The sequence below is a fragment of the Pseudophryne corroboree genome, chromosome 4, assembly GCF_028390025.1.
Source record: "Pseudophryne corroboree isolate aPseCor3 chromosome 4, aPseCor3.hap2, whole genome shotgun sequence".
Taxonomy (NCBI): domain Eukaryota; kingdom Metazoa; phylum Chordata; class Amphibia; order Anura; family Myobatrachidae; genus Pseudophryne; species Pseudophryne corroboree.
The window spans coordinates 321,847,863-321,872,124 of record NC_086447.1 but is presented as its reverse complement, the minus strand read 5'-3'; the positions used below and the strand labels follow the sequence as shown (position 1 = coordinate 321,872,124).

Genomic DNA, 24,262 nt, shown 5'->3' with positions numbered 1-24,262 from the left:
GTCACGTGGAGCGTGACGAAACGCGTTAGGACCCGCCTCTCCACACACCTTGCTCAGGTATCTCACTTTGGTGCTACTCCAGACGAGCACGTCTCCGACTGCCTCTCCAGTACCAGCGGCGGCAACCGCCACAGCCAGCCCAACAGCACAGAGCGCTACATCCCCTCTCCGCTGCACAGCACTTGTGGGCAACGCAGGACATCCGACCGGGGACGCCCGGCACACGGACCAGCCCACCCGAGAGGTATTAACCATTGAACTGTAACTGGTGATGCACAGATATTCCACTCTTGGAGTTTACAATTTTTGCACATATTGTCCACCGTTTGTGCATATTCAGCAGTACATATTGGCAGTTTTGGAATATGGACTCCAGCTCTATACTATAGCTGCAGCATAACAGAAGTCCCTTATTCGAATAGACATTCTGAGACAAGTTCTGTGGGTTATTTTTTACATTTTCATTTTTCAGTGTTTTTATTGGTGTTACTACTATATATTTATATCATTATCATGTATTAAAATTATACATTTTCATATGTTGGTTCTCTTCTTACTTTATTTCTGACATTCAGCGCAGCCGTTTTTTCTTGTTATCCTTACTGCAGGGTGAGCGCCTGATGAAATCCACACGCCTCACAAGTCACTGGGAATGCACTGCTATGTAATATTTCTCTAAAGTATAGCGTTCTGATCCAGACTCTACACATTGCCTGGAAATCTATGCGCCAGCTTTACAACGCAGGGGGCAAATTTTAAAAAGTGAAATGAGGATGCATGGTAATTAATAGTATGGGAAAATTTTCACTGTAGTTGGGACAATTGTTTGCAGCAAATTGTTATAAATATGAATGACGGAAAGTGTGTCATGGCAGGGATTGTAGTTATCATTGCTATTTTGGATTGTTTCCTTCACTTGCTTCTTATTTTTCCAAGGGTGCTCCGAAAAATTGTGTATTTATAATTTGTACAATGTATACTATGGGCAGGATGTAATGGGGTCCAAGTTTACCCATCAGGCAAACTTGGACTCCATTACATCCCACCCTTTATGCCTCTCCTTTTTTTTTTTTTTTGGTACTCTTTTGAACAAATTTAAACTAAGTGAAGGAATGTACTTTATTTGAGGTTCAGATATCTACAAACACTACTTCAATGATTGATCAGATATTCCAACGTTGTGGCATTGTTGGATTTAACCTTCACCTCCTATTCCCTTAAAAGGGACTGGGTCATTGGTAAGGTTGTTGAATACCACCCTGAGGTTCAGAACGTATTGGGAGTCTGGACTAATCTACTGTGCAAAGCCCTTGAAAAAAAATGCACTTGAGGGCGACAGGCCTCAACCCCAGAGTTTGGTGTTGGGGTCTGTCATGGTCACCAGATTTCAGTCCCAAATGGTGAGCCGGCAACACCTTTTGAGATTTATTCCACTTGAACTGATTCTACATTTAGAACTCCCTTGAGTGGAATTGCCCAAACTGGGATGCCTTAAAAGTGAAGATCATATTGCCCAACACTCTCATGCAGACGTGCACCAACTGCAGCTTCTGTGCCACCTGACTAATTCCTGCAGGAATAGGATCTTTCCCGTTGTACGAACACCTTTTGGGGGTATGGGGTATCGAAGAAGAGCTCCAAGAAGACCATTCTCTGTGACAAAATCAAGTTGTATTATATTAATTTATGACCTAGCCATGTAATTTCATGCACTAGGCATCTCCTGCACCTCAGCCTGCAGTAAGGATGTGAGGGTCACCTTGGTCATCAGGTCATCCAAATAAGGTATGACTGTCATCCACTTGGTTCTCAGGAAAAGCAGCCACGACTTCTATAGCTTACCGGAAGGGTCCTGAATTGAATGTGTCAAGACTGTACAGCAAACTGAGGATGGGGACATGTAGGTGGGTGTGCATAAAAGCCATAAACTCCTACTTTCCGACTAGCTTATGTACCAAACTTTGGAATAAAGCACTAACCTCTCTGGTTTTCTGGAACAGAGATCATGAGTTCTGAGGAGAGCACTTTCGAGCCAAACAAGGGAAGAAACACCAGAGTCCTTTTGGATTCACCGCTCACCTGCCATGATCTCAGCCAGTATTTTACTTGTGACTTGTATGCGCTATAAATACAGGTGCATGAAATGACTAGAGACCACATCAATGTAATAGAAATATGTATATAGAAAGTTTCTTTTATGTAAACATTAAAAAACTTATATAAACAGACATTTAATATCACTTAAAACAACAACCTCAAATATCATCCAGTGTTATACATAAAGAATTTATCAAATTGATTTTTTGTATAGCCACGTGACTCTTCCTATATTAAATCCAGATACAATGTATAAATATGTCCTCATTCAGTAAATTGTATCTCCAGACTTAATAACTTTGTATCTCAATGTCCATTATAATAGAGTGTATTCCTTATGCTGGAAACTATTGCTGTTCAATGATCTCAGCCAGAGAGCATCACATGCCGCAGTTTCTGAGCCAGTAGATGGCAGCATTCCCCATGTACTCTAAAACCCCACAGATGTGTGTAATTTTGATCTGCGTTGGCTGGGAAAGGAGACTCTCTGCCAGGTGATCTGGCCATTTATCTACTACTTGGCTAATGTAGTAGACACCAGGATGGGCCTGTGCAAGCCTCCTGGCACTGGTATTTGAGTGTGAAATATAACATCTGTTCCACAGTGGATGAGACCTGGACCAGACCATGCACTGGATCAAGCCAGTCCAGAATGTCCCAAAGTGGGTTGTCAGACACAGCTAAGAATGAGATTGGGGATCCCTACTCTTGAGCCACAGGGGTGCTGGGTTGTGCCTTGTTGCTTTGGAGAGAGGGGCAGATGAGTGGGAATCCCTGCTAACAATAAATTGTTTATGTAGCTCAACTATCACCTGGTTGGGAAAAGACCTAGCCCAGGCTGGCTCTGCTACATCTGTAGGTAAACCCAAAGGTTAGCGCAGAGTCTGTCCTTTTGCCATGTACACTGCATAAGAGGCATCCTTGTCTGAAATAGCATCTGGAACAGGCAAACAGAGGTTGTAGGTTTAAGACAGACACAGGCCACAAAACATAACAAGGGAGAGAAAGGAACTGTTGCCTAGGAAAAACAGCATTCTCCCACCCAATGGTACACTAGCTAAACAGGGATAAATTGGGGGGGGGGGGGCTGCTTATGATATGGATATGGTATGGAAATGCACCTCGCTTTGTCAAACAAACTGAAGCTGGCACTAGCCAATATAGAGGGGATGGAGTTTCCACTGGTAATTGCCCAAGCTCTCACCCCACAATCAGTATGATTTACCTACAATCAAAATACCGACAACAATTGACCGATGGTCAAAATACAGACAAGGTCAAAATACCGACATTTAAAATGTCGACACGGTCAAAATACAATTAAAATGTCGATAGGTCAAAAAGTCAGCACGAGTTTTTCGTTGTTTTTTGGGTGTGTCTGTCGACATAGGTCGAGATGGACACCGTATAAGTGTACCGCGTCCCCTCGCATGACTCGCTGCGCTCGCCATGCTTTGGACACTATTATATTCCACCTTCGCGTCCGCTGGGATGGTAAAGTATGAACAAGTCGATTTTTTTTGACCTGTCGGTATTTTGACCATATTGGGATTTTGACCATCGGTCAATGGTTGTCGGGATTTTGACCATCGGGATTTTGATTATAGGTAAATTGACCGCATTCCCTCACACCATTTGTTATACCGCAGTGTTCCAAAGTATGAAGGAGAAAAGATCATGTGTGCTTATTTACGCCGTTGAACATGCATGAATGCTATTATGTATTTCTGTTGTATTGTTTAGTGAGGAGTCTGCTGTGTTGGCACTTTCTTCTATTTTTTGTTAGAACTAACAATGCTTTACGTACATCCAAGAAGACAAAACGGAACCAAATATAAGTAGCATACTACAATGGGAAGTAGTAAATTACATGAAATGTAATTCTAAAATATACACTCTAAAAAAGAAACAAACTAAACTATGTTTCTCTGACGTCCTAGTGGATGCTGGGTACTCCGTAAGGACCATGGGGAATAGACGGGCTCCGCAGGAGACTGGGCACTCTTAAAAGAAAGATTAGGTACTATATCTGGTGTGCACTGGCTCCTCCCTCTATGCCCCTCCTCCAGACCTCAGTTAGAATCTGTGCCCGGCCAGAGCTGGATGCACCTAGTGGGCTCTCCTGAGCTTACTAGAAAAGAAAGTATTTGTTAGGTTTTTTATTTTCAGTGAGATCTGCTGGCAACAGACTCACTGCTACGAGGGACTGAGGGGAGAGAAGCAAACCTACCTGCTTGCAGCTAGCTTGTGCTTCTAAGGCTACTGGACACCATTAGCTCCAGAGGGATCGAACACAGGGCCCGACCTCGATCGTCCGTTCCCGGAGCCGCGCCGCCGTCCCCCTTGCAGAGCCAGAAGACGGAAGAACCAGGAGAAAATCGGCGGCTGAAGACTCCAGTCTTCAATAAGGTAGCGCACAGCACTGCAGCTGTGCGCCATTGCTCCCACAGCACACCACACGCTCCGGTCACTGGTGGGTGCAGGGCGCTGGGGGGGGCGCCCTGGGCTGCAATAAGTATACCTTTTGGCAAATGTGCACATAATACAGTTATAAACTGTATATGTGCCTAATCCCCCGCCATTAACATTATTAAAAAAGCGGGAGAAGCCCGCCGCGGAGGGGGCGGGGCTATCTCCCTCAGCACACCGGCGCCATTTTCTCTTCACAGCTCCGCTGGAAGGACGCTCCCCAGGCTCTCCCCTGCAGTATACACTACAAAAAGGGTAAAAAAGAGAGGGGGGGCACATAAATTTAGGCGCAAAAGGTGATATAAGCAGCTATTGGGGGAAAATTCACTTTGTGTTAGTGTAAATCCCTCTGTTATATAGCGCTCTGGTGTGTGCTGGCATACTCTCTCTTTGTCTCCCCAAAGGACTTTGTGGGGTCCTGTCCTCAGTCAGAGCATTCCCTGTGTGTGTGCGGTGTGTCGGTACGGCTGTGTCGACATGTTTGATGAGGACGCTTACGTGGAGGCGGAGCAAGAGCCGATAAGTGTGATGTCGCCCCCTGCGGGGCCGACACCAGAGTGGATGGATATGTGGAAGGTATTAACCGACAGTGTCAACTCCTTGCATAAAAAGGTTCGATGACGTAACAGCTTTGGGACAGCCGACATCTCAGCCCATGCCTGCCCAGGCGTCTCAGAGGCCATCAGGGGCTCAAAAACGCCCGCTACCTCAGATGGCAGACACAGATGTCGACACGGAGTCTGACTCCAGTGTAGACGAGGATGAGACAAATGTACAGTCCACAAGGGCCATCCGATGCATGATTACGGCAATGAAAAATGTGTTGCACATTTCTGACATTAACCCGGTTACCACTAAAAAGGGTATTATGTTTGGGGAGAAAAAGCAGCCAGTGACTTTTCCCCCATCTGATGAGTTAAATGAATTGTGTGAAGAAGCGTGGTGTTCCCCAGATAAGAAATTAGTGATTTCTAAGAGGTTACTAATGGCGTACCCTTTCCCGCCAATGGACAGGTTACGTTGGGAAACATCCCCTAGGGTGGACAAGGCGCTCACACGCTTATCAAAAAAGGTGGCGCTGCCGTCTCAGGATACGGCCGCCTTAAAGGAGCCTGCAGATAGAAAGCAGGAGGCTATCCTGAAGTCTGTGTATACACACTCAGGTACTATACTGAGACCTGCAATTGCTTCAGCATGGATGTGTAGTGCTGCAGCTGCTTGGTCTGATACCCTGTCAGATAACATTGATTCCCTTGACAGGGATACTATTTTGCTAACCATAGAGCATATTAAAGACGTCGTCTTATATATGAGGGATGCACAGAGGGACATTTGCCGGCTGGCATCTAGAATTAATGCAATGTCCATTTCTGCCAGGAGAGTATTATGGACTCGGCAGTGGACAGGTGATGCTGATTCTAAAAGGCACATGGAGGTTTTGCCTTATAAGGGTGAGGAATTGTTTGGGGACGGTCTCTCGGACCTCGTATCCACAGCAACAGCTGGGAAGTCGACTTTTTTACCTCAGGTTCCCTCACAGCCTAAGAAAGCACCGTATTATCAAGTACAGTCCTTTCGGCCTCAGAAAGACAAGCGGGTCAGAGGCGCGTCCTTTCTGCCCAGAGGCAGGGGTAGAGGGAAAAAGCTGCACCAGACAGCCAGTTCCCAGGAACAAAAATCCTCCCCTGCTTCCACTAAGTCCACCGCATGACGCTGGGGCTCCACAGGTGGAGCCAGGTGCGGTGGGGGCGCGTCTCCGGAACTTCAGCGACCAGTGGGTTCGCTCACAGGTGGATCTCTGGGTTCTACAAGTGGTATCTCAGGGATACAAGCTGGAGTTCGAGGCGTCTCCCCCTCGCCGTTACCTCAAATCAGCCTTGCCAGCTGCTCCCAAGGAAAGGGAGGTAGTACTGGCGGCAATTCACAAGCTGTACCTTCAGCAGGTGATAATCAAAGTTCCCCTCCTTCAACAGGGACGGGGTTACTATTCCACAATGTTTGTGGTACCGAAACCAGACGGTTCGGTGAGACCCATTCTAAATTTGAAATCCTTGAACACTTATATAAGGAAGTTCAAGTTCAAAATGGAATCGCTCAGGGCGGTTATTGCAAGCCTGGAAGAGGGGGATTTTATGGTGTCACTGGACATCAAGGATGCTTACCTACATGTCCCCATTTACCCACCTCACCAGGAGTACCTCAGGTTTGTGGTACAGGACTGTCATTACCAATTCCAGACGTTGCCGTTTGGTCTGTCCACGGCACCGAGGGTATTTACCATGGTAATGGCCGAAATGATGATACTCCTTCGAAAGAAGGGAGTTATAATTATCCCGTACTTGGACGATCTCCTTATAAAGGCAAGGTCCAAGGAGCAGTTGTTAGTCGGAGTAGCACTATCTCGGGAAGTGCTACAACAGCACGGCTGGATTCTGAATATCCCAAAGTCGCAGCTGATTCCTACGACGCGTCTGCTGTTCTTGGGCATGATTCTGGACACAGAACAGAAGAAGGTGTTTCTCCCGGAGGAGAAGGCCCAGGAATTGTCATCTCTGGTCAGGGACCTCCTGAAACCAAAACAGGTGTCGGTGCATCACTGCACGCGAGTCCTGGGAAAGATGGTAGCTTCTTACGAAGCAATTCCCTTCGGTGGGTTCCATGCAAGGATCTTTCAGTGGGATCTGTTAGACAAATGGTCCGGATCGCATCTTCAGATGCATCGGTTGATCACCCTGTCCCCGAGGGCCAGGGTGTCTCTGTTGTGGTGGCGGCAGAGTGCTCATCTTCTCGAGGGCCGCAGATTCGGCATTCAGGACTGGGTCCTGGTGACCACGGATGCAAGCCTCCGAGGTTGGGGGGCAGTCACTCAGGGAAGAAACTTCCAAGGACAGTGGTCGAGTCAGGAGACTTCCCTACACATAAATATTCTGGAACTAAGGGCCATTTACAATGCCCTGAGTCAAGCAGAACCCCTGCTTCAAAACCAACCGGTGCTGATTCAGTCAGACAACATTACGGCGGTCGCCCATGTAAACCGACAGGGCGGCACAAGAAGCAGGATGGCGATGGCAGAAGCCACAAGGATTCTTCGATGGGCGGAGAATCACGTGCTAGCACTGTCAGCGGTGTTCATTCCGGGAGTGGACAACTGGGAAGCAGACTTCCTCAGCAGGCACGACCTCCACCCGGGAGAGTGGGGACTTCATCCAGAAGTCTTCAAGCTGATTGTAAATCGTTGGGAAAGGCCACAGGTGGACATGATGGCGTCCCGCCTCAACAAAAAGCTAAAAAGATATTGCGCCAGGTCAAGGGACCTTCAGGCGATAGCTGTGGACGCTCTAGTGACACCGTGGGTGTACCAGTCGGTTTATGTGTTCCCTCCTCTTCCTCTCATACCAAAGGTACTGAGGATAATAAGAAAGAGAGGAGTAAGAACTATACTCATCGTTCCGGATTGGCTAAGAAGAACTTGGTACCCGGAACTACAAGAAATGATCTCAGAGGACCCTTGGCCTCTGCCGCTCCGACAGGACCTGCTACAGCAGGGGCCCTGTCTGTTCCAAGACTTACCGCGGCTGCGTTTGACGGCATGGCGGTTGAACGCCGGATCCTAATGGAAAAGGGCATTCCAGATGAAGTCATTCCTACGCTGATAAAAGCTAGGAAGGATGTGACAGCAAAACATTATCACCGCATATGGCGAAAATATGTTGCTTGGTGTGAGGCCACGAAGGCCCCAACAGAGGAATTTCAGCTGGGTCGATTTCTGCACTTCCTACAGTCAGGAGTGACTATGGGCCTAAAATTGGGATCCATTAAAGTCCAGATTTCGGCCCTGTCTATTTTCTTTCAAAAAGAACTGGCTTCATTGCCTGAAGTTCAGACGTTTGTTAAGGGAGTGCTGCATATTCAGCCCCCTTTTGTGCCTCCAGTGGCACCTTGGGATCTCAACGTTGTGTTGGATTTCCTAAAATCACATTGGTTTGAGCCACTTCAGACCGTGGAGTTGGAGTATCTCACGTGGAAGGTAGTCATGCTGTTGGCCTTGGCCTCAGCTAGGCGTGTGTCAGAATTGGCGGCTTTATCCTGTAAAAGCCCATATCTGATTTTCCATATGGACAGGGCAGAATTGAGGACTCGTCCCCAATTTCTCCCAAAGGTGGTATCAGCGTTTCATTTGAACCAACCTATTGTGGTGCCTGCGGCTACTCGGGACTTGGAGGATTCCAAGTTGCTGTACGTAGTCCGGGCCCTGAAAATCTATGTTTCCAGGACGGCTAGAGTCAGAAAAACTGACTCGCTGTTTATCCTGCATGCACCCAACAAGCTGGGTGCTCCTGCTTCAAAGCAGACTATTGCTCGCTGGATCTGTAGCACGATTCAACTTGCACATTCTGCGGCTGGACTGCCGCATCCTAAATCAGTAAAAGCCCATTCCACGAGGAAGGTGGGCTCTTCTTGGGCGGCTGCCCGAGAGGTCTCGGCTTTACAACTTTGCCGAGCTGCTACTTGGTCGGGATCAAACACTTTTGCAAAATTCTACAAGTTTGATACCCTGGCTGAGGAGGACCTTGAGTTTGCTCATTCGGTGCTGCAGTGTCATCCGCACTCTCCCGTCCGTTTGGGAGCTTTGGTATAATCCCCATGGTCCTTACGGAGTACCCAGCATCCACTAGGACGTCAGAGAAAATAAGAATTTAGTCACCGGTAATTCTATTTCTCGTAGTCCGTAGTGAATGCTGGGAGCCCGTCCCAAGTGCGGACTTTCTGCAATACATGTATATAGTTATTGCTTAACTATAGGGTTATTGTTATGAGCCATCTGTTGAATGAGGCTCAGTTGTTGTTCATACTGTTAACTGGGTATAGTTATCACAAGTTGTACGGTGTGATTGGTGTGGCTGGTATGAGTCTTACCCTGGATTCCAAATCCTTTCCTAGTAATGTCAGCTCTTCCGGGCACAGTTTCCCTAACTGAGGTCTGGAGGAGGGGCATAGAGGGAGGAGCCAGTGCACACCAGATATAGTGCCTAATCTTTCTTTTAAGAGTGCCCAGTCTCCTGCGGAGCCCGTCTATTCCCCATGGTCCTTACGGAGTACCCAGCATCCACTACGGACTACGAGAAATAGAATTACCGGTGAGTAAATTCTTATTTTTTACTTCTCGTCTCTGATTCTTTATTGTACACATTTTCATTGTTCTGGCAGGCTGTTCATCCAGGTTATGGTTTCCTGTCAGAAAATACAGAATTTGCAGAACTGTGTAAGAAAGAGAGCATCATTTTTGTTGGACCTCCTTCCTCTGCTATTAGAGATATGGGAATAAAAAGGTAAATTTATAATTTTGTGTTTGTGTACCAGTAAATACAACTGTACAATCCTTTCCTTATAAAATGTGACAAAGTATACATATGCAGTATACACGGCAATGAAAACTAAACTACATCCCAATCACATATATACTTTTCTTTCAAGCACATCAAAGTCCATTATGTCTGCTGCCGGTGTTCCCATCATAGAGGGATACCATGGGGAAGACCAATCTGACCAACACCTTAGAGAACAGGCTGGGGCTATCGGGTATCCTGTGATGATTAAAGCAGTTCGTGGGGGAGGCGGTAAGGTAAGTACTGATTCCGCAGCATTGACTTGATCCTAGCAAATAATAATAATGTTTAATCATGTAGTAATAAATGGTGGTTCGTATATACAAAAGACACTTAGGTATTTTTATTTAGTATTTTTTTTTTATTGATTGTTTTCAGAACTAACAAGTAGCAATACCAAAATACTTAAAACACTTCTCGCCATTAAGTTATAGGGTGTCAGTCACCAACATTGTTATATTAATATACAGTATAATAAGAAGGGACTGGTGATTCAATGGCAGAAACAAGTTATAACACTGCACATGACATGCAGATTGTATCACTCCTACCTGATGAAAATACATTTACAGAGGAGAAGGTCCTAACAGAACTTTCAAAACTAAAAGTGGATAAATCAATGGGACCAGATGGGATACACCCAAGGATACTCAAAGAGCTAAAAGATGTGCTGGTTACACCTTTAACAGAATTATTTACCCAGTCACTAAATACAGGTGCTATTCCAGAGGACTGGAAAAGAGCAAATGTAGTTCCACTGCACAAAAGTGGAAGCAAGGAAGAAGCAAGTAACTACAGACCAGTAAGCCTTACATCAGTAGTAGGGAAAGTAATGGAAAAACTATTAAAAGAAAGAGTAGTGGAATATCTTAAATCAAACAACTTACAGGATCCAAAACAGCATGGATTTACTGGTGGGAGATCATGCCAAACAAATCTTATTGACTTTTTTGACTCTGTGATGAAAATAATAGATCAAGGGGGAGCTGTAGATGTAGCATATCTAGACTTTAGTAAGGCATTTGACACTGTCCCACATCGCAGACTGCTAAATAAACTTGAAAGCCTGGGGGTGGATTATAAATCAGTTAAATGGATAAGAACCTGGTTGCAGGATAGGAAACAGACAGTCGTAGTTAATGGAGTTCAATCTATGGAGGGAAATGTTACCAGTGGAGTACCCCAGGGATCTGTACTTGGTCCAGTTCTCTTTAATATCTTTGTTGGTGACATTGCAGATGGTATTGAAGGGAAGATATGCCTTTTTGCAGATGATACAAAGATATGCAACAGGGTAGACACACCGGGAGGGGTCAAACAAATGATTAATGACCTAGGTAGGCTTGAAAAATGGTCAAGAACGTGGCAACTACAGTTTAATGCTAAAAAATGCAAAATCATGCACTTGGGTCTCAAAAACCCAAAGGCTAAGTATAGTATCAAGGGTACTATAATGGAAACTACTGAGGAGGAAAGGGATTTAGGAGTCACTATTTCAAGTGACTTGAAGGCAGGAAAGCAATGCAACAAAGCAATGAGAAAGGCAAGTCAGATGCTTGGTTGCATAGGCAGAGGAATCAGTAGCAGGAAAAAAGAAGTGATAATGCCACTGTATAGGTCATTGGTACGGCCCCATCTGGAATACTGTGTCCAGTTCTGGAGACCCTATCTCCAGAAGGATATAAATACATTAGAGAGTGTACAAAGAAGGGCAACTAAAATGGTGCATGGCCTACATCACAAAACTTACCCGGAAAGGCTAAAAGATCTTAACATGTATAGTTTGGAGGAGAGAAGGGAAAGGGGGGACATGATAGAAACTTTCAAATATATCAAGGGTCTTAACAAAGTTCAGGAGGGAAACATTCTTCAAAGGAAAAGAAGTATTAGAACTCGAGGGCATACATTGAGACGAGGGGGGGAGGTTCAGGGGAAATTTAAGGAAAAATTACTTCACAGAAAGGGTAGTGGATAAGTGGAATAGCCTCCCATCAGAGGTGGTAGAGGCTAAGACTGTAGGGCAATTTAAACATGCTTTGGACAGGCATATGAATATCCTTACAAAGAATTAAGGTTAAAAAAGGGTTGAGATTGCCTAAAGGATAAAATAAAAAAGGGGCAGACTAGATGGGCCAAGTGGTTCTTATCTGCCGTCAAATTCTATGTTTCTACCTGCGCACCTGCATAGTCTACATTTAATCATGAGTTTGCTATGGGGTTGCTTCTCGGTTGTACGCATAGTGGCTGTAGTTGTGGGCAGCTGCGGAAGCCAGATTTACTGCAGTACCTTTATGGTAATGTGAGATTCCATTCAGCTAATGCGGGGGCCCATATACTGTATCTGCAAGAGGAAAGTCGTGCCACTCATTGATTTTTCACCATCACTATTGTTATTTGACTCTGAATCACAAACAGCTTTACATAATGTTGAATCCCAGACACTCCCTCAAGTCAGATAGGTTCCGTTTCAGAATCACCGGTTGCAACCATAAGGAAAGAGCAATTAACTGGGTCTTAAGAAAATTTTGGAAATACAAAGTTATTTTTGCGCAGGACAGTTCCCTGTGTAAGGGGGCATTCAGTCTGGTAGCTTATAGGTGGTCCTAAATTAATGGATATTGTGGTAAAACTGAAAATACTGAAAGAAAATAGTATTGTGTATACCTTGTATTCTAAGGAGTCAATTGCGGGCAGTGTTTTTGCCCCTGCGAGTTAGTGCGGCAAACGCTGCACTATACGGCAACTCAGACGCACACAATTTTGTTCACAGCCCAATAGGAATGTATACACATTGTGTGAGTTCATGGGGAGGGCAGGCTACGAGGTGTGCAAGATGTGGTGCTGTTGCTGGCATGTCCACCCCATTGCAATGGCAACTCACACTCTTCGCCCGCAATTGGATTGACCCCCCCTAAGAGTGAATTATAAATATGCGCACAATGAAGTCACCTTTTAACAATATTGTGTAAGCTTGGGACAATTTTGCACCATTGTCTTACCGGTGATTGTAGAGACAACAAAGCTGGTGGAAACTCTGATTGCACACTGGGTATAGGGCATGGGGATATTTCACTGTAATCCAATTGCACTTACTGTACCTTGGGACAGCATGGGACATTCTTTTACCTATTAGTCTGACAGTTTAATTTAGGTAGCCACTGGGGCAGATTGTGTTCAGTGCGATAGGCTTATGTTGGTAGCAACTCCATAGGCTGGAATCTCAATCAGCCTTCTAGAGTTGACACACAGGAGCTGCCAGAATGGTTCCCGAGCTTTATAGAATTTTCCCCACAGTGTAGTGTCTCGCATAATGATAGGAAAGAAAACCAAACAGCATTTCTCTGCCTGCTTCATCAGTATCTGGTTCATGCGTCTGCCAAAACATCGCTAAGAAGAAGCTGATCTGCAGCCATGGATACAATTCTGAAAACATAATGAATAATCTCTCTGATGTGGTCACAGTACATCAATCCAGCTGGCCTGGTAAAGCACATATAGACCAGCAACTTCTTTTGAGTTGGTGTCTAACAATCATTGTAACAACTTTTATTTATCCTACATGCACCTTTATTAAAAGATAAGCTATTTTCTGTTGTTGTTCTTACTGGTTATATACTGTAGCACCAATCCTATTACCCAGTGCTGTGCAGAGATTATTAACTTTCCTACCATACCTCATTCAAGCTTGTTAGTGCGCCCTGGACAGGGGCTGTGATGAATGGGCTGTGATGAAGCAGTGCTGTACACTGTGCTGCAGTGCTACACACTCATAAACCAAGGCAATAACTAGTGTAATGTAATGGAAGAATTATTGCATCTGTAGACCAGACTTTGAAAACCTCAGAACAGCGGTCGTTTGGAGTTTTATTGGGAAGAACTGACCACTACTGTGATGGGACTGGACAACAGCTTTTCTGTGTTACTGGCAGATATCACATGTTCTATTACAGTACATGAAAATGTTGTTTAACGTTCAGCTAAATATTTGTTGCTGTAACTCAGGGCATGAGAATTGCAAGGTCCGAAGAAGAGTTTGTGGAACAACTTGAGTCTGCTCGAAGAGAAGCAATAAAATCATTTAATGATGATGTCATGTTAATTGAAAAGTTTGTTGACAATCCCAGGTAAGGTATCCAGACTCTGTATGTTCAGCTGCTTTAAAATAGAGTGCTTATACATAGAACTTATAACAGTTTAGCCTTTGTCTTGTGCATGTTGGATACTGTATGTCACTTTAATGCATGGTGTCATTTATAATTGTAACTCTAGCCACCATTTTGCATGATCTCCTGTCTGTGGGCCCTGGCTATCAGGGACAGGGGATGGGGTCAAGAATTGCAATACTATAGAAAAAAAGCATTCAATTGTAAATTATGTGTGTGCCATGCATGACAATTAAGTTGTTCCTGCCTTTATAATGCCATATTGTTTAAGGACAATGCATTACTATTGGGAATGCGTTCCTTCTGGCGCTAGTAAACACACTTCTGCCAGTGAAATCACAGCCACAACTTAATTGTGCACAGAAAAAACACAAATAGGATAAAGGGTATTCCTTATCTTATATAGATATCCAGACGATTCGTTCTCAGTAGATAGGACTATTCCGTTCATAAATTCACATGTGAATAAAAAAGAAGTATCATGTGTAATACAATTACAACATCTTTAATACAGACATACAATGGTGACATAAAACCGAAAACATGTGAAAAACTGGCACAGTCCTTTGTAAAGGAGAGTCAGAATAATTACCAGCAGGTCTGAGTACCAATAAAAGTACTCAAACAAGTTCTTAATAAGTTCCCAATCGCCTCTCCGGAAAAAGCAGACTGGAGCTCGTTCCTGGTAATCGTTCAGCAATCCAGATGTAATACAGGTTGAGTATCCCTTATCCAAAATGCTTGGGACCAGAGGTATTTTGGATATCGGATTTTTCCGTATTTTGGAATAATTGCATACCATAATGAGATATCATGGCGATGGGACCTAAGTCTAAGCACAGGATGCATTTATGTTTCATATACACCTTATACACACAGTCTGAAGGTAATTTTAGCCAATATTTTTTATAACTTTGTGCATTAAACAAAGTGTGTGTACATTCACACAATTCATTTATGTTTCATATACACCTTATACACACAGCCTGAAGGTCATTTAATACAATATTTTTTATAACTTTGTGTATTAAACAAAGTTTGTGTACATTGAGCCATCAAAAAACAAAGGTTTCACTATCTCACTCTCACTCAAAAAAGTCCGTATTTCGGAATATTCCATATTTCGGAATATTTGGATATGGAATACTCAACCTGTAGTAGCGACTGTACTGCAGACCCCTCAATAACCAACGCGTTTCCACCTGCTTTGCAGTACAAACGCGTTGGTTATTGAGGGGTCTGCAGTACAGTCGCTACTATTACATCTGGATTGCTGAACGATTACCAGGAACGAGTTCCAGTCTGCTTTTTCCGGAGAGGCGATTGGGAACTTATTAAGAACTTGTTTGAGTACTTTTATTGGTACTCAGACCTGCTGGTAATTATTCTGACTCTCCTTTACAAAGGACTGTGCCAGTTTTTCACATGTTTTCGGTTTTATGTCACCATTGTATGTCTGTATTAAGATGTTGTAATTGTATTACACATGATACTTCTTTTTTATTCACATGTGAATTTATAAACGGAATAGTCCTATCTACTGAGAACGAATCGTCTGGATATCTATATAAGATAAGGAATACCCTTTATCCTATTTGTGTTTTTTCTGTGCACAATTAAGTTGTGGCTGTGATTTCACTGGCAGAAGTGTGTTTACTAGCGCCAGAAGGAACGCATTCCCAATCCTTTTTTTCTCACATACTATTGTTTGGGGTTTCTTGGAGAGAGACTCCTAGGGTTTGCGTTTTTCCTATAGGCTGCTTTTTGTGATTGCGCAAATATCAAATTGTCCAAAAGAATACCCTAGTTACACAATGCATTACTATTGCATTCTGAAGTGGTCAGACACTTGTTTTCATGGTCTAACTGTCACTAGACCGATAAATGGCCTATTGCTGATGGGTTACACACATCTGGTATCCCATAAATTTCATTGTAATTTCTCCTGCAGGGTCCACAGTATTTATCCACAGGATATACATTGGGATATGAGGTAGCGTCAGCGGATTGGCACCAACGATCAAAAGCTTTCGGTCTCCCAGAATGCAACAGGCCAGTCCCATATATCCCCGCCTCCTGGCTCAGGCAATTCAGTTTATTTTGTTGGGGCTGCAGGAGCAGGACCTCGATCTTTGGGCTGCTAATTTTGGCATCCATAAGCTTGTTATTTAATTTATTTTTATAGTCTTATGTTTTTTGAGCGAGTTTTCTAAAAAGCGTCCTACACGCACCTTAGAAAAAGTCGCTCCAACAACTCCCTGCCGGGTCGGGACAACGCTTACCCACGTGTACAGTGCTGTTTCGGCGGGCGTCTGTGTAGGATGTACTAGCAAGTCCAGCTGACGTTACCAGGCTGTGGCCGGAGCACGGGGAGAAGGTAAAGCGTCAGTTCTGCTTAGCGGGAGAGACCCAAGACACAGTCGCACTGTTTTCGGGAGGAGACTACCGAACAGTCGCTAACGCGTCCACTTTGGGTGCACCAGCGCTAGGCCCCAGGGATCATAGATTTCTGGGATTAGTGTGAGGCCGAGATCCCTGGGGCCTAGGGGTTGATGTCAGCAGTGGGGAGTAAGATGCTCACTTGGTCGATCCTCCCCCCGGTTCATGACCAGTTTCCTCCGAGTTTCCCGCTATGAACTGTTTTCCCGCTTCACGCTGTGTATCTAAAAGGACCCAGTCGCAGCATAGGTGGCTGTGTGACTGGTGCTTCGGTGTTCACTTGGGCATATATGTTCACTGTTGCGTTCACTGGGCGTTTGTGTACACTATTTGCGTCTGGATCCACTCGGCGTTTACTAACGTATTGATCGATCCTGGAAGCTGGGTGAAGTCTCCCTGTATCCCACTCTCCTGAGCCAGGTGATATAGCACTAAGTCTCTACCTACCATTGAGTATGAGTAGTTGGATAAGTGCCTGATGCATTTGAGTCTGTAAACTATTGCTGCCGTTTCTTTCGCTGTGCTACTGAATACATTTAATGTCCTATATAATGTAATGCAGTAATATGTTTCTCCTACATACTTGAAATGTATCTGTAGTTGAATATGTGCTCATATTGCTTTTTATACTAATGTATAACTTGTGACTGATTGCTAGTGTGATTGCTGACTTTACTATTCCTATCAGTTTCTGTGTATATACCGATCCTCAATGCTGGTGCAAGGCAGGGATGAATCAGATTGTATGTCACTTTAGCAAGCTATAAAGTGATTACAGTCACAAATTGTGTAGTTAACATCATACAGGTGTGTGATTTGTTTACCATGTCTAAGAGAGGCAAGGGTGAGGAGGATCACTCTCCACAGCAGACCAACACTGATTTCATGTTTGTCTTGCAAAGCTGGGTTAACCTCTCAGAATCTGGTTTAAAATGTATTATGTGTAAATTGTTACAGCTTTCACCAAAGCCTCCTGAATAATCCAAGGCAGGCACAGGTTCAAGTTGAACCCCCATGGGCTTCTTTTGCACAGACATTATCCAGTATAGCTGAGCGGATGGTACCAGCTCCTACACCAGGGATAAGTTACCCTGTTACCACCTACATGCAACATTCCCCCTGGGTTTTATCACATCCATTCCAGGAATCTGCAGCCTTTCAACAAAAACAGGCTGAAAGGCCTGTGGAAAGTAAATCATACAGACATGAAACAACATCTTCACAGTCTACACATGTTGCAGATGGGGACACTTCGAAGGATGAGGATTCTTTGCATTCTGGGTCTGCATACAGAGATGAGGATGAAGGTCCCAGCTCAGTGGATATACCTGAGCTAATTAGTGCTATGAAAGCCAGTCTATCCTTAGAGGAGGCAGCAGAGCATTTGTTAAAATCCAAGGCTCCTGTGTTTGAACGTCCCAAAACAGCCAGAACTGAATTTCTGGGGTCAGAACAGCTGATGGAGATTATGCAAGAGGCTTGGGTTACACCCAGTACGAAGTTTAGAATTCCAAAGAAATGGAATTCCCATTATCCTCTTCCAGCTGGGAACTGTTTAAAAAGGGAAGTGGCTCCCAAAGTAGATATACATGTCATTCGATTGGTGCGAAAATCTACATTGCCTCTGCCTTCAACATCATTAAATGATGTTACGGGAAGAAAAACAGATGTTTAAAAAAAATAATTCTCCTTGTGTGGGGCAATTATAAGACCAGCCATGGCTTCAGCCTCGATGGCAAAAGCAGTGGCAGCCTGGGCTGATGCATTGGAGGATGTTCTCTCATTGGCATCTAGAGAGCAAAATTCCTATATTGCACATATTAAACAGGAGGCTATTTTTATGGAAGAAGCAGCCTTGGATATGGGTACTATTGCTTCTCAAGCATCAGCCTCAGCAGTAGCAGCTCTCAGAGCTGTCTGGCTACATACATGGAAGGCTGACTCAGAGTCCAAGAAGGTTCTAGAGTCTTTGCCTTTTATTGGAGATATTCTTTTTGGTAAAGAATTAAACAGTGTTTTGGAGTCAGAGGCAGACTCCAAGAAAGTGAAGTTTATGTCAACACACAAATCCAAACCTAGGTTTCCAGCTTTTCGGCCCTTTCGGACCCAGGGAAAGCAAAAAGAAAGGGTTATGGTAAACAGTCCCAATCTGACAAGTCTGGTAAGACTAAAAAGTATTGGGCTACCAGAGGGCCTGCTTCCAAGCCAGAAGATAAGCCATCAGCCTGATGGTGTGGGCCTCCACCTGGGGGACCCCAGGGTAGGAGGCCGACTTCTTCATTTTGCACAGATCTGTCAGCAATCCAACACAGATGCCTGGGTGCAAGAAGTGGTATCTCACGGTTATGCGTTTGTCTTCAAGAAACATCCTCCACAAAGGTTATTTTGTACCAGGCCATCTTCAGTAGAAATGAAGGCCAGGGCCTTACAAGAGGCAGTTCAGAATTTGCTTCAATCAAGAGTGATAATTCCAGTTCCTCCTGAGCAACAAGGACAAGGTTTCTATTCCAACATATTTCTAGTTAAGAAGCCAAAAGGGTCATTCCGGCCCATACTCCATCTCAAAGGTGCTGAACAAGTACATTTGGGTGCCTCGTTTTCATATGGAGACTTTACGTTCCATTACTTTGGCCATGGAGCTGGAGGATTTTATGGTATCCCTGGATATCCAGGATGCTTACATGCATATTCCTATAGCACAGTCCCATCAGTGCTATCTCAGGTTTGCTATCCTCCAGCGACACTTTCAGTTTCAGGCACTACCATTTGGACTGGCCACAGCTGCAAGAGTGTTCACCAAAATGATGGTGGTAATGGCGGCTTATCTCCGTCGACAGGGGATAAGGATTTTCCATACCTCGACGACTTGTTAATCCTGGCGCCGTCTCAGGAATTGCTTCAGTATCATCTGCAAGAGACAATAGCTTGTTTACAGAGACACAGTTGATTCATAAATTGGGCAAAGTCATCCCTGGTTCCGTCACAACGTATGACGCACTTGGGGGCTGTATTGGATTATGGTCTTCAGAGAATGTTTTTACCTCTGAACAAAATATCCACAATACAGTTGAGGATTCAGGAGCTGCTACACAGTCAAAGGGTATCCATTCACGCAGCCATGCGTGTGATGGGATCAATGGTGTCGACATTCGACATGGAGTATGCTCAATTCCACTCGAGGCCTCTTCAACATCTGATTCAAATGGAATGGGTTACATCAGACAATAAAAACTCAGACTATGGTCCTTCCTCTGGATATATGGAGGTCATTAGCCTGGTGGCTGCAGACATCCCATATGGACAAAGGGAGATCCTTTTGGATCTCAGATTGGGAGATTCTGACAACGGATGCCAGTCTTCAAGGCTGGAGAGCAGTGTCAGAAAAAAATTACTTTCAGGGGCACTGGATCAAGGAAGAAAGTTGCCTGCCAATAAATATATTGTAACTTCGAGCCATATATATGGCACTCATTCAGGCACATTCTTCAGGGGAAGCCAGTTCAAATTCGCTCGGACAATGCAATGGCAGTAGCGTACCTCAATCATCAGGGAAGACCTCGCAGCCAAAAGGCAATGAAGGATGTAAGCCGCACATTAAGGTGGGCAGAACTTTATCATCAAGCCTTGTCTGTAGTGTTCATTCTGGGAGTCCTAAACTGGGGAGGGGATTTTCTCAGTTGACACACCTTTCATGCAAACGAATGGGCCTTACACCCAGAGGTCTTCCAGACTCTGGTAGACAAGTGGGGGTTGCCGAAAATAGATCTCATGGCTTCCCGTCAGAACAACAAAGTTCCCACTTACGGGTCAAGGACAAAGGATCCCAAAGCGACCTAGGTGGATGCCCTGTCAGTAAGATGGGACTTTCGTCTGGCCTATGTGTTTCCACCAATCACCCTGTTGCCCATGGTGATGCGAAAAGTAAAACAGGGAAAAGGCGCTGTGATACTAATATCTCCGGCTTGGCCCAGAAGACATTGTTAACACAGATCTACATAGGCTGTCAGTGGATGCTCCGTTTCTATTCCCTCAATGTCCAGATCTGCTGTCTTAGGGTCCTTGTTATACAAGCACCTGGATTGGCTGTCTTTGACGGCGTGACTCTTGAGACTACCATCCTGAAAGCAAAAGGATTTTCACAACAGGTAATTCAAACAATGCTTAGAGCAAGGAAACCATCCTCAGCCGCTGTTCTCAGAACCAAATCTGGTTATCTTCCTAAGGTGGTGTCTAAATCCCACCTTAACGAAGAAATTGTAGTACCGGCTTTTCAAGGGCCGGATCTTTCTGTGGGAGATGCATCTTTGGACGTGGTCCGTGATTTAAGGATCTACGTGGATTTGTACCAGTGCCATCAGAAAGACAGAAACTCTCTTCGTTCTCTATGGATTTCACAAGAGAGGATGGTCTGCTGACCAGCAGACACTGGCGAGCTGTTTTCGGATGACTATTTCAGAAGCATATTCTCGAGCTGATCTCCCTATTCTGGCTAATGTCTCTGCTCACTCTACACAGCGCCGTAACTAGGTGTGTGCAGAAGGGGCATTGCCCACAGCGCACACCTAGTTAGAGTGCATATTTCCCCCAGAGCCGGTTTAAGGGAGGGAACTCCGGGGGTAAGTCCCCGGGCCCCCCTGTCAGAAAAGGGCCCCCGCCACCCGCCGGAGATCGGATCTCTAACTCGATCCGATCCGCGGCACTGAAATGCCCTTCCCTTCCCACTGACAGCCCTGCCCCGCCGTCACGCTCATTGCAGCTGCTGGCGCTGCAGAGCTTGCCGAGTGACGTCTCATCCTCCCGATGGGAGGAAGTCATGCTCCAGCCTGCGGCTCAGTGACTGGCTGAGCACGCAGGCTGGAAGGAGGAATTCCCTGGCAACGTGCGGAGTCTGTGCTGGACGGTGCTCTGTGAGTAGTGATTGTGTGTGTGTGTGTATATATACACATATATATATATATATATATATACACATATAAAATGTGTGTGTGTGTGTGTGTATGTATGTATGTATGTGTATATATATATATATATATATATATTTATAATATGTGTGTGTGTGTATGTATGTGTGTATATGTATATGTATATATATATATATATATATGTATATATATTTCTCTAACGTCCTAGAGGATGCTGGGGACTCCGTAAGGATCATGGGGATAGACGGGCTCCGCAGGAGACATGGGCACTTTAAGATAGAATTTAGTTCCTGGTGTGCACTGGCTCCTCCCTCTATGCCCCTCCTCCAGACCTCAGTTTGATACTGTGCCCAGAGGAGCTGGGTGCTTTTCAGTGAGCTCTCCTGAGTTTACTGATAGAAAGTATTTTGTTAGGTTTTTTATTTTCAGGGAGCTCTGCTGGCAACAGACTCCCTGCATCGAGGGACTGAGGGGAGAGAAGCAGCCCTCCTCTCTGAAGCTAGGTCCTGCTTCTTAGGCTGCTGGACACCATTAGCTCCAGAGGGATTGGTACGCAGGATCTCACCCTCGCCGTCCGTCCCGGAGCCGCGCCGCCGCGGAGCCGTCCCGGAGCCGCGCCGCCGTCCCCCTCGCAGAGCCGGAAGACAGAAGCCGGGTGAGTATGAGAAGAAAAGAAGACATCACAGGCGGCAGCAGACTTCATGATCTTCACTAGAGGTAACGCACAGCACTGCAGCTGTGCGCCATTGCTCCACACACCTCACATACTCCGGTCTCTGTAAGGGCGCGGGGGGGGGGGCGCCCTGGGCAGCATTTGGGACCTCATATTGGCAAAAAGAACACATATATACAGCTGGGCACTGTATATATGTATGAACCCCTGCCAAAATTACTGTTTAATCGGGACAGAAGCCCGCCGCCGAGGGGGCGGGGCTTCTCCCTCAGCACTCACCAGCGCCATTTTTTCTCCACAGCACCGCTGAGAGGAAGCTCCCCGGGCTCTCCCCTGCTGATACATGGTAGAAGAGGGTTGAAAAGAGAGGGGGGGCACATAATTAGGCGCAAAAACTATAACATACAGCAGCTACCTGGTTAACATTAAGTTATTGTGTTATTCCTGGGATATTATAGCGCTGGGGTGTGTGCTGGCATACTCTCTCTCTGTCTCTCCAAAGGGCCTGGTGGGGGAACTGTCTTCAGAAAGGACATTCCCTGTGCGTGTGGTGTGTCGGTACGCTTGTGTCGACATGTCTGATGAGGAAGGCTATGTGGGAGAGGAGCGGGAGCAAATGAATGTGGTGTCTCCGCCGACGGCGCCAACACCTGATTGGATGGATATGTGGAAGGTTTTAAATGATAATGTTAATTCCTTGCATAAAAGATTTGACGAGGCTGATGCATTGGGGCAGTCAGGGTCTCAACCCGTGCCTGAACCTATGTCGCAGGGACCGTCAGGGTCTCATAAGCGCCCACTATCCCAAATTGTTGACACAGATACCGACATGGATTCTGACTCCAGTGTCGATTACGATGATGCAAAGTTACAGCCAAAATTGGCTAAATCCCTTCAATATATGATTATAGCAATAAAGGATGTTTTGCACATCACAGAGGAAACCCCTGTCCCTGACACGAGGGTGTATATGTATAAGGAAAAAAACCTGAGGTAACTTTTCCCCCCTCACACGAACTGAATGAGTTATGTGAAAAAGCTTGGGAATTTCCAGATAAAAAACTGAAGATTTCCAAACGGATTCTTATGGCGTATCCTTTCCCGCCAACGGATAGGTTACGATGGGAATCTTCCCCTAGGGTGGACAAAGCTTTAACACGCTTATCCAAAAAGGTAGCCCTGCCGTCCCAGGATACGGCTACCCTCAAAGATGCTGCTGATCGCAAACAGGAGGTTACCCTGAAGTCCATTTATACACATTCGGGTACCTTACTAAGACCGGCAATTGCGTCGGCCTGGGTGTGTAGTGCTGTAGCGGCATGGACGGATACCTTATCTGAGGAATTGGATACCATAGATAAGGATACTGTATTATTGACCCTGGGGCATATAAAAGACGCTGTCCTATATATGAGAGATGCTCAAAGAGACATTAGTCTACTGGGTTCTAGAATAAACGCTATGTCGATTTCTGCCAGAAGGGTCCTGTGGACTCGGCAATGGACAGGTGATGCCGACTCAAAAAGGCATATGGAGGTTTTACCTTACAGGGGTGAGGAATTGTTTGGGGAAGGTCTCTCGGACCTGGTCTCCACAGCTACAGCTGGAAAGTCAAATTTTTTGCCTTATGTTCCCTCACAGCCTAAGAGAGCACCGCATTATCAAATGCAGTCCTTTTGTTCACAAAGAAACAAGAAAGTCCGAGGTGCGTCCTTTCTTGCCAGAGGTAGGGGCAGAGGAAAGAAGCTGCACAACGCAGCTAGTTCCCAGGAACAGAAGTCCTCACCGGCCTCTACAAAATCCACCGCATGACGCTGGGGCTCCACTGGCGGAGCCGGGCCCTGTGGGGGCACGTCTTCGGAATTTCAACCACATGTGGGTTCACTCCCAGGTGGATCCTTGGGCAATAGAAATTGTGTCTCAGGGTTACAAGCTGGAATTCGAAGAGGTGCCTCCTCGCCGGTATTTCAAATCGGCCCTACCATCTTCCCCCCAAGAGAGGGAAATAGTGTTATACGCAATACAAAAATTGTATCTTCAGCAGGTGGTGGTCAAGGTTCCCCTCCTTCAACAGGGAAGGGGTTATTATTCGACCATGTTTGTAGTCCCGAA

General features: G+C 45.3%; 1 protein-coding gene across 1 annotated transcript in view; it reads left to right on the top strand.

Annotated features, from left to right (window-relative positions):
* MCCC1 (methylcrotonyl-CoA carboxylase subunit 1) overlaps positions 1 to 24,262 on the top strand; it is a 159,013-nt gene that overhangs the window by 32,802 nt on the left and 101,949 nt on the right. Inside the window, exons 5-7 of the mRNA XM_063916340.1 lie at positions 9,775 to 9,896; positions 10,042 to 10,189; positions 13,956 to 14,077. Of these exons, the coding sequence (XP_063772410.1) occupies positions 9,775 to 9,896; positions 10,042 to 10,189; positions 13,956 to 14,077 (392 nt within the window). The remainder of the gene's footprint in view (positions 1 to 9,774; positions 9,897 to 10,041; positions 10,190 to 13,955; positions 14,078 to 24,262) is intronic.